The sequence below is a fragment of the Canis lupus genome, chromosome 25 (assembly GCF_011100685.1).
Source record: "Canis lupus familiaris isolate Mischka breed German Shepherd chromosome 25, alternate assembly UU_Cfam_GSD_1.0, whole genome shotgun sequence".
NCBI classification, from domain to species: Eukaryota; Metazoa; Chordata; class Mammalia; order Carnivora; family Canidae; genus Canis; species Canis lupus.
The window spans coordinates 37,895,795-37,907,232 of NC_049246.1; the positions used below are offsets into that span (position 1 = coordinate 37,895,795).

The window sequence follows — 11,438 nt, forward strand, 5'->3', positions numbered from 1 at the left end:
GCAGCGAAAGATGGGCGGGGGGGGGGGGGGGGGGGATCTCAGGGGGATTCAACGCGAGGCCAAAGAGAAGGTGTCGGGATCCAGGAACCGGGTAACGGGCCCGGAGGCAAAGCCCGAGACCCTGGACGCAGCACCCGCGACAGAGGAGGAGGAGGAAGGAGCGGAGGCCCGGGTGCCCCAGCCCGCCCCCGCCCGTCCCCCGCGGACGCGCGTCCCCACGCCCTGGTCCCCGCGCCCCCGCAGTGCCCCCCGCGGCTGCCGAGCCCCCCCCCCCCCCCCCCCCCCCGCCCCGGGCACGACCGAGAGCCGCGGCCCCGCCGAGCCCAGGCCGCCCTGGGCCCCGCCCCGCCCGCGCGCAGGGCTCCGCGCCAGGCTTCCCGGACGCGCGGGGCCCGAAGCGCCTCGGACCGGCCGCCCGCCTCGACCGCCTACTGCTCGCGGGGTCCCCCTCCCCTTGCCGGGCCGCTCCGTGACCCTCCTCCGCTGCAGAGCAGCCCGGGGCTCCCGGAGCCCGCGCCCTGCGCCCCCAGCCCTCGGGGCCCGCCCGGCGCCTGCCGCCGCCCGCAGCGAGCGCGGGCTCCGCGGGGTCCTGCGCCACCTGCACCCGCCAGGGGCGCGGGGAGCCCGGCACCGCCCTCTCGTCGCAACGCACCCCCGCCCCAGCTCCCCGCAGTTCACGGCATCTCCCCCTCCCTGAAAAAGCGGAAGCCAGTGCGCTGTGAAGGAGCGCCTTGGGCAGCGCCGCGGATGAGCGCCGCCTGCAGCCCAGGGCGAGATCCTGGAGACCCGGGATCGAGTCCCGCGTCGGGCTCCCTGCATGGAGCCTGCTTCGCCCTCTGCCTGTGCCTCTGCCTCTCTGTGTGTGTGTGTGTCTCTCATGAATAAATAAATAAATCTTGGGGATCCCTGGGTGGCGCAGCGGTTTGGCGCCTGCTTTTGGCCCAGGGCGCGATCCTGGAGACCCGGGATCGAGTCCCACGTCGGGCTCCCGGTGCATGGAGCCTGCTTCTCCCTCTGCCTGTGTCTCTGCCTCTCTCTCTGTGTGTGACTATCATAAAAAAGAAAAATCAATCAATCAATCAATCAATCTTAAAAGAGAGAGAGAGCGCGCGCTCCAGTTTCGGGGTTTCCCCTCCCTCCCCTCCCTCCCCCGGCATCCACAGCCTGTGAGGTCCTTGCCGCCTTCCAGCTCTCTGCACGCAGCACGAACCGAGCACGCGGCAGGGAGCCCCCCACGTTGCAGACTTGCTCTGGTTGGGCTGGTCTCTCCCCTGCTTCCCTCCGTGAGAGTCCGTCCTGCAGACACCATCGCGTCAGGCCCCTGCTGCCCTTCCTTCCCACCGGGTCTGGTCCGACGCCAGCATTCCCACTGTCTTCCCTTGGCAGTTGAGGCAGGCTAGGGTTGTCCAAGACAAAAAAAAAAAAAAAAATTCCAAAAACAGTTATTTTATTTTTTAAAATCATGAAACTTAAGTTTTAAAAATCCATTTTTGAAGTTTTGGGTTCCGTTTGGTGTCTTGCAGGGGTGACCCAGAGATATCCCCTAAACCTTAGGCTCTTCTCGCCCTCCTGCCGGGGATCTCCCCTGGGAGGTCTTGTCAGAGCCTGGGAGGTGTGTGGTCCCTGAGATGATCTCCAGTCCAATGTGCAGCAAAATGGAGCCCCCTAACTTTAGGGGTTACTTGTTTCAGGAGTATCTTACACATACGAAAGGCATCGCCAGCCTCACTGGGGGTTATTAATTCTCTTAGAGTGACATCATGTGGTAATGGGAGGACCACCCAGCTTGTCCTTCAAAGTGCTGATTCATTTCAAAGCAGATGCAAGACAGGAGGATGCAAAGGGAGAACCCAAAGGCATTAGTTAGGTTGGAATCCTGGAATCCTAGCGGTTCTGACTCTACTTCCCACCCAGTTCCAGAAGCAAACCCCGACCCCCAACCAATCCCTCCAGACCCTGAAGCTAGAGAATCATACCCAACCTTGACTTTAACAGAGATGAACCACCTACAACCCGAACAGAAAGAGAAGCCATGTCGTTACTGTTGGCCTTTCACTAATGAGCCTCAAGAAACAAGTCAGATGATCTATTACATGTGGAACACTCAAAAAGTTCACAAGTTTTTGCAGAGCATCCTCCATGACACTCCCTTTAACCACACAGCCGAAAGCAGCCTTTTCCAAAGTGCACTGTGCAGGATTAGTAGGTGTCAGGTATATAAAAGAATCCCTTGGTCAAACAGACGTGGATTAAACAAATACTGGACTTAAAAAAAAATCAAACACTGCACTTCTTAGAGAAGCTAATACACTATGCAGTTCCTTAATGTCTAACAGGAGGGAGGGGACCTGGTTGTGGCAGCGGGTCCCCCAAGTGGCCCCCAGGGGTCCTGCTTCCTGGGTGGTAATGGAGAAGGTACACCCTGGTGCAGGCATCTCCTGCACTAAATCACGGCTGGGGTACAAAACCGAGAGAAAACTGCCCTGTGTGACTTCTGAGGCCACCAGGTCAAAAACAAACAAACAAACAAACAAACAAACAAAAAACCTCTCCAGTTTCTACTTTGGCCTCTTAGAAATACATAATTCTAAATTAGGTTTGCTAGTATTTTAATTAGGATTTTCGCATCTAAATCATACATGCAATTTGCCTGACTTTCTTTTTTCCACTATCCTTATCCTGTCTGGCATCCAAGTTTATATAGCCTTATAAAATTAGTTGGTTAACTTCATTCTCTCTCTGAATTTTTTTTCTGAAATAGTTTAAGATACCATAAATACCCCTTGAAAGTTTGGTAAGACTCCTCCCACCTTTGGAAAATCATCTGACCCGGTGGGGGTCTTTTGAAAGGGTAAAGGAGAATGCCAGGAGAAACTTTTGATTGCTAATCTCCGGGTCAGCTATTGGTTCATTCCTTCTTTATATTTTTTTCAAAAGATAATATTTTATCAAAGTTCTAAATGTTCACGTGTGGTTTTCGAAATTCCCAGTTAAACTACAGCTCTGTTTTTTCTTTTAATCCCTAACAATCCTTGCGTCTACATGTCTGTAAGCTTTTACTCTTTCATCATTTACTATTGTCTTAATTCAGTGAAAAAACTGGACTTTACTTTTGGTGAAATCATTTTTTCATTTATACTTTATTACTTTCTGCTCTTGTCCTTTAAAATTCCTGCCTCTACTCTCTTTATATTTACTGTTCTTTTGCCAACTTCTTGAACTGAGTGCTTTACTCATGTGTTTTCAAAACTTCTTCTCCAAAAGATACATTTAACATACATCTACAAAATGTGTTTCTAAACGGTTTTTGAGGCATGCCCCCAATTTTGATACATAGCAAATTTATTATCATTCTGGTTTTAAATATGCTGCAATTTTCATTATGACCTATTTTTAAATTAATTCACATATTATTCAGGAGAGTTCCCAAGTGTGTGTGCAGATTATTTGTACTTCCATTTATTATTTAGTTATTTTTGCTATCTTTTATATGTGAGTTCTTGTCTAATTTCAGTGTAGCCAGAGACTGAATGTGGTGTGTGTTATACATAATATATTTTTTGATTTATTTAGACTTGACTATCTATTGGATTGTCGATTATTGAAGACATTTTTGAAAAGAATCTATCAAACTAATTAATTTTATTCTTTATTTCTACATACTGACACTTTAAAACAAAATAACCAATCAGTATCTTAGAGGGTTGTGCTAAAATCCTCCAATATGATAAGTTTGTCCATGTTCCTTATGTCAGTTAATTTTTGCCTCTTGGATTTCTAGGCTATTTTTTTAGGTACATATAAGCCCATAAGTACTATCTATTCCACTTATTACTGAGTTCTTTTCTTCTTCATCCATATAATGTTTTGACATAAATTACATTTTGTATGAAATTGATTATTTCCATCCCTAGGATTTTTTTTTTTTTATTGAGGCTTGATCTGCCAACATACAGTATATAACACCCAGTGCTCATCCCATCAAGTGCCCTCCTCATTGCCCATCACCCAGTCACCCTATCCTCCTGCCTGCCTCCCCTTCCACTACCCTTTGTTTGTTTCCCAGAGTTAGGAGTCTCTCATGTTTTGTCACCCTAATTTTTCCCACTCATTTTCCCTCCTTTCCCTTATAATCCCTTTCACTATTTCTTATATTCCTCATACGAATGAAACCATATGATTGTCCTTCTCCAATTGACTTACTTCACTCAGCATAATACCCTCCAGTTCCATCCATCCACGTCGAAGTAAATGGATGGAATGGATGGAAAAGTATTCGTCCTTTCTGATGGCTGAGTAATATTCCATTGTGTATATATACCACATCTTTATCCATTCTTCTGTCGAACATCATGGCTCCTTCCACCATTTGGCTATTGTGGACATCGCTGCTATAAACATCGGGGTGCAGGTGTCCCAGCGTTTCACTGCATCTGTATCTTTGGGATAAATACCCAGCAGTGCAATTGCTGGGTCGTAGGGCAGGTCTATTTTTAACTCTTTGAGGAACCTCCACACAGTTTTCCAGAGTGGCTGCACCAGTTCACATTCCCACCAACAGTGCAAGAGGGTTCCCCGTTCTCCACATCCTCTCCAACATTTGTTGTTTCTTGTCTTGTTAATTTTCACCATTCTCAATGGTTTGAGGTGACATTTCATTATGGTTTTGATTGGTATTTCCCTGATGGCAAGTGATGCGGAGCATTTTCTCATGTGCTTGTTGGCCATGTGGATTATTTCTTTTAAAAATTTAATTTTTAACTAATCTCTACACTCAATGTGAGGCTCAAACTACAACCCCAAGACCAATATCTCATGCTCCATAGACTGAGCCAGCCAGACCCCCCAAATATTATTTTTATTATATGTATGGCTCAAGTTTTTCCATCTTCTTAGTTTCAGCTTATCTGGGTAGTTAATTTTGTGTGTTTATTCTATGAGACTATGACTAGATTTTTACATTTTAATTTCATCATGTACTTTCTTATTTTTTTACAGTGAGTTCATTCCATGTTCAAATTTTTGGATTGCTGATTTATTTAAAATTCTACACTCTTGGTTTTTGATTTTCTGTTCACTTTCCTTTGTCTTTGTTTCATTTCATCCCCCTTTCTTGCATTCTCTTGAATCAGGAACACTTTCCATACTCTCCCCTTCATGGTTAGGAAACTAGTGACAGTGTTTTCATTTTTTGACTGCTTATCTTTTTTTTTAAAAAACATACATTTTAGACCATACATTTTTCCTAATAATCCAAAATGCTCAATTTTTTTTTTCTGAAAAGCAACAGTGAAAAAGCCTTTAGCACATTTAAACTGTTGTGGACATTTTCTCTTCAATTTACAGTTATCCAGAATTTTAGTTTGGCATTTTTGAAACAAAACAAACAAAAGTTTTTTTTTTAATAGTTAATAAACATTTGCTTACACTTTATCAATTTCCCTGCTTCCCCTGTTTTTGATTTTTTTTTTTTTGTATTCCATTCCTTTCTTTTAGGTTCTTTTATCTTCCTAATGAATGAAGTATATTCTTTAATAATTATTTCAGTGAAGGTCTTTCTGTGGCTTTCACTCCATTCATAGCATTGCATTTCTATTCTATTTTCCATTTCTGGTCTATGAAATTATGTATTTTGTTTTTGATCCATCTTAATGGTTTTTCTTTTTTATAACCTGTCTTTGCTATAGGTTTGGAGCAAGGGGGATGAGTTAAGAGGTTAATTTATGGAGTCATCTTGACTAGAGATCAGAGTTAATGGTTACTGAGTTCCTTGTCCCCAGAGGGAAGGATCAAAGCAGCTCAAAAAAAGCATTTATGGCAAATTACCTCAAAAGAAATGTTTCAAAATGATGAAATGTCTCAAATGATATTCTCAATGTTCTCAATGAAGAAATGTCTCAAAAGAATGTTTCTTGTTTTTTTCTTACAGGCATATGCAAGTCTCAAAAGGTATTTGGATTTTCCAACTTTTTTTTTTTTTGGTTTAACTCATACTGATATTAGAGTGATCATGCTGTGTGCTGACCCCTGGTGGATTCAGCAAGTGCCTATTTACTACAATTTTTGGAGTTGGAATAGATCTTATTTTAGTCACAGACTCAAACACCTTCAGTGGTCAGACCTGTTATATAAATGTATTAAGTAACCGTGTATATGATAGTAGATCATGGCGCCAAGTACAGTAAAATTGGAAAATGCAGACTCCACCAAAGGCATATAAACTCAATTAAAAAAAAAATATCGGCAACACATGTACACACACACACACACACAAACACACACACTCACAAAAGAAACCCACAGGTTGGCCCAACTTTCCATATTTAACACAGGTTAACCCTCTGTCTTAGAGGAAATCATATTAAAACTTGGTTTGTAAAATATTAATGAATGCTCTTCCCATTATCCACTCTTCTCATAAATGTAACAAATACTCAGCAATGTGTTAATGGGCAATTTTTGTTAAATCAAGTTAGGCATTTGTTGATAAGATCCAAAGGAGAAAAATATTCATCTTTTGTGAATTTCCTGTATCATTTCTTTGTTTTAAGCAAAAAAACATGTGTGCTATATATTATTTAAGACACTGTACAGAGAAACTTGTTATTTTATAACATTAAATGTTTTACAAATTTAAATTTTTCTATCTGCTTTATTTATGCAGTCAACTTGAAGCTTAAGAATTTGAAATCAGAAACTAGTCTCCAGTTGCCACATTTTTAACTGGAGAACATAATTAGAGAGAGTAAGAGTGAATCATGTAAGAGTGGTAAGAGTAGTGATGTTCTAGAACCAAACACTTTGGAAAAATCCAAATGACATTTCTATAAAGGATTAATTACATTTCTATACTTTGATTAATTTTAATTCTAATTGGTTTTTTTTCTAATTGATTTAAACTTACTTATCCAATTCTTTTCCAGGACCTCTATCATGTCCCACTTTAAAACTTCAGTGGTATCTTATTATCTACCATGCAAAATGACACATTTTCAGCCTAAGAGGCCCCACCGGGATCTGTTTTAACCACCATATTTCTGATATTCACTGTGTCACTCAAGAAAATCTTCCTGCTGCTCTCATGCAGGGTTTCATGTTCTCAACCTGAGCCTTCCACATGCTTCACATGAGTGTAAAGAAAGGGAGCACAGTCTCTCCGGGGCAAATCTCCAATCCAGTCTTCAGTGCCAGCCAAGATGGGGCTCTTGGTTCAGATCCTTGCTTCACACACTCCTCCCTCGAAATGTCATTGCTCTACTCACAGCCACTCAAGCTCCTGACAAAACATTAGGGCAGCATGAGAAATTTCACCAATAGTTTCTGTATGTGTGTGTGTGTGTGTGTATTTGTATAATGCATACTTGTATACACATGTGTGCAGCCATAAATACACACATGCACACATATATACAAATACATGCATATATTTTTGATGGCTTAAAATAATTGCCTAAGAGAAATTATTAAATGTAAAATAAAATATGCAAATTTTATACAGTGATTCTAAAGATTTTAAATGGAGATGACTCCACTTAAAAAAATGACACATACATACAAACTCTAATATGTACAAATGCCAGACACCTAGAGCATCTCCATACAGACTGTAACAGTGTTTCAAGAAAGTGTCTTTATATTTGTGTATATAGTAGAAGACATTTTTGTGGCTACTGTTAAACGTGAAAATTCCCAGGCCCATCCTACAGAGACTCTGATTCAGTGGGATGGGAAGAAGTCCAGAGGACAGAGCTCCTTAGCAAGCATAAAAGGTAATTCTGAGAAACTTTGAGAAACACTGCTGAAGAAATATTTTTTCCCTAAATAAAGCAACACCTTTCTTGTTTCTATATTTTTAAAATAATGTGCTTATTTCATAACCTAAATTATGAAAATCTAAAACATAAATTTTAAAAACTTCAGTCTTACCAAGTTTTGGATTTTTTAATGTTTGCAATTTTTTAAATGTCACTTAAAATTCTCTTAAATAGGTTTTCATTTATAGCCTTCTCATTTATTAAAAGAGCTAGCAGATTTTTTTCATTTATTGAATTACCAGAAATATTTTAGTCTGCATGCTAGAAATCTTTTAAAAAATATACCAACAAGTAACATTTTTGAACTTTTGAAAAAAGTTTACTATTCATTTTCCTTGGTATGTTTCTTTTTTTAAAAAAAGATTTTATTTATTTATTTAATATTTTATTTTTTATTTGTAAGATTTTCATTGATTTTTGTTTAAGAGTTTATTATTTTTTAGATTTTATTTATTATATGCTTATTTTTAAAATATTTATTTATTTATTTATTTATTCATTCATTCATTCATTCATTCATTCATTTGAGACCACACTCAGGAGAGAGTGCAAGTGGGGCAAGGATAGGAACAAGCAGACCCCCCTGCTGAGCGAGGAGCTGTACTAGGCCAGATCCCTGACACCATGACCTGAACCAAAGGCAGATGCTTAGCTGAGCCACCCAGGAACCCTCCTGGGTATATTTCTATTGGTTTTAAGATAGATAATCAAATACAGAAATCACCTGATTCTGGAATTCTCATTGGATATATTCTATAATATTTTGGAGGTCAGTATTTTATGAACGTTAGGGAAGACTTTTTCTTCAAACAACAGATACCAGAATTTTGAAACAAACTTTCTCTCCTTGGAGTATCTCCTAATCACAGAAGGCTAATGAGGCCAACTTTCTGTTGGAAAAGTAAAGAGAGATGGGATATTGTGAATCACTTGGACTCCACTGTACTACCTGGAGCCTATTGACTGGGAGTAAGACTACTATAAACATGATGTCCTCATGCTACAGCAATGCAAAGTTTGTTCGGTGTCATAGTGCTCACAAAACATACATTAGCTATTGAAGAGAAGAATGTCATTCTGCAGGGCTGTAAGACACTTCAGAAACCATCTAATTCTCTACAGCCCCAATGCCTTCATCTTAGAGATCAGGTAAGTGAAACCCAAATGCACAGGAACCTCGAGATCACCTTGAGGGTAAGATTGAGTTTTATCATTACAGGCCTGGAAAGAAGTCTTGAGACATGAAAAATATTAAATGCATCAAGTTTGTTGGGGGTGAATGATCGATGAATTAAATGGCTGTTGGATTTTCTAGCTCCCATATCCAATATCAGACCCAGAATAAGAATTTGACACAAGAATGACCTCTGGTCCTTCTGACAGGTAAGCGTGGACTCATGGGATATTTTAGTTGTTCCAAGTAAATGCATACTGCCTCTATTTTCCTATGGTCTTTAGCAACATTGAACAAGATCAGTATTTTTTACTCCTTCCATTATAGAAATGGACAAAAGGCATTGATGTTTTGATTTTTCTTTTTTAATAACTGATATTGAGCAACTTTCTCGTATTTATTAGGAAACAGTCTTTCTTCTGTGAATTCAGAATGTACTTCTTTATTATGATCTTTCAGTGTTGCTATTAAGAAATTCTATTCATTCTAATGTTTGATCTTTGTGTGAAGTCTTTCTGTCTTTGGAAACTTGTATGCTTTTTTCTTCATTGCCAAGCATTCTGAAATATCATTTTATTATTATGTATTTTGCATAGGCTCTATTTTGAGCAATTGGTAAGGCCATCCCAGCTGCAAACCTGTATCAGTCAGTTGTAGGAAAGTTTTTCTGAATTATTTCTTTGATAGTCTTTCCTTATCTTTGTTCCTTCCTGTCTCTCATTCTGGAATCCCTTTTGTTGAGATCCCTGACCTGGATCATTCTACTCATCATCTTTCTCTCCTGTTTTCTCCCTATTTCCTGGTAAATTTCTTATCTTAGCTGTGTCTTCTAATCCTTCTTCCATTGGGTCTTTGAACTCTGTGATGGTATTTTTAATTTATAAGAAATCTTTACTGTCTAAATGCTCTTTTTCTTAGAGCAACATGTTCTCACTCTGTTAACACTGAATCTTCTCTTAGCCCTCTAGAGATCCTGATGGCTGTTTTGAAATTATCTTTTCCCTGTGCCTTCCAAGTAGCTTTTCCCTGTTTGTCTTGGTTTCTCATATTATATGCTTTGCTCTTTGGCTGTTACAATATGAAACCAAAAAGCAGACTGGAAGCTCTGAATGCCCGTGTGAGACTTGTTGACTGTGATCTTCACTTTAAGAAACTCTGGCTGGACTGTTTCCTTAGGAAAACCCCTGACACATCAACATCTTTGGTCTACATTTCCCTCCCTGAAGGAGTCCAGTCTATCCTGCCTTCAGGATGTCTTTCTGGCTGCCAGTATTGTGGGGGCTTCTTTGGGGAAGAAAGCTGAAAGTCTCACATCCATTGTGTCAACTTGTATTTCCCTCCCTGTTCTCAGCAAAATATCCCCACATTGAACTTTGTGTTTACCTCCCTTTTTCTCAGCAAAATATGCCCACATCTAACTTGATCTGGTACTTTCTGTATTATTCTCTGCAGGAAAACAAACAACTCCAGTTCAATTTGGGGAGTGGGAGAGAGCCAGTAAAAAAGCTCCATGTAGACTCTGGAGGGCATGTTGAAATTCTAATTTCTTAGACTAGGAACCAATCTTCTCTGGCTTTTAGCATCACGTTTTCATCTACTTTTATAAGTTCCCGATATGTCCAGTTCCTGAGACTTTGAAAGGTCTGTACTGTAAATCGGATTACTTCTTGATTTCTCCTCTGCTAGGTTAGAATTTTAAGGAGCTGCTAAGTCAGCTGCCATTATCCACCTGCTTTGTAGATCCTAGCACTGGCTATTGCTTTTTCTCCCCTTTAATCTTGAGGAATTCTGCAAATATCAAACAGAAATACACCTTTACTCTCATTTTTGTAGGATTTCAGGAGGGACTGAAGGTTAAATATGTGTCCAATCTGGTTATCTTCAATGATGGTCTTCAATTATCCTCTCAGATGACTTTGAGAACCTTTTTGTTTTGTAAAAATGTATCTGTCATTAATCTACTCACTTCCACCAAAGGTTGAAGTCTTCGTTTTATCCATTACTTCTACTTCAGTTTGCTTATCAATTATTTCTAGCTTTATATTTATTATTTTCTTTTCCTTCCTTTTGCTTTATATTGTGATTATTTTTATTATGTGTTTGAATTAAATGCTTTGTCTCTTACTAAATAATAGAAGCATTGAATCCTGAATCTTCTTTGGTGTATGAGTGTGACCAAATTCTATGGCTGTTAATACCTAATATTCCCATTGCTGTTCAATTTTAAGGAGCTTGTAACTTTAATTTTTATTTTCTTGCTGACAGGAGTTATTTATTATTTTTTTTAATTTTTATTTTTTTTCAGTACCAAGAAGTTTTTATTCATTGCATTTTCCCAAGGTAAAGAGAGAAGGGAAAAGGGTCAGCATGTGTGTTACAAGACAATAGCAAGTGGGAAAGAAAGTACCTGGCACAGCAACATCAACCATCAAATAAACACTCCCCAGAGA

General features: G+C 40.1%; 1 protein-coding gene across 1 annotated transcript; it reads left to right on the forward strand.

Annotated features, from left to right (window-relative positions):
- Nucleotides 1-10: 10 nt before the first annotated feature.
- LOC119877510 (vegetative cell wall protein gp1-like) lies at nt 11-697 on the forward strand. The gene has a single exon (XM_038573023.1). It carries the CDS (start codon nt 11-13, stop codon nt 695-697), a length of 687 nt encoding a protein of 228 aa, XP_038428951.1.
- The last annotated feature ends 10,741 nt before the right edge of the window (nt 698-11,438 follow it).

Excerpts from the sequence above, each read along its gene's own strand:
- LOC119877510 (XM_038573023.1), top strand. The coding sequence starts at position 11 with ATGGGCGGGGGGGGGGGGGGGGGGGATCTCAGGGGGATTCAACGCGAG.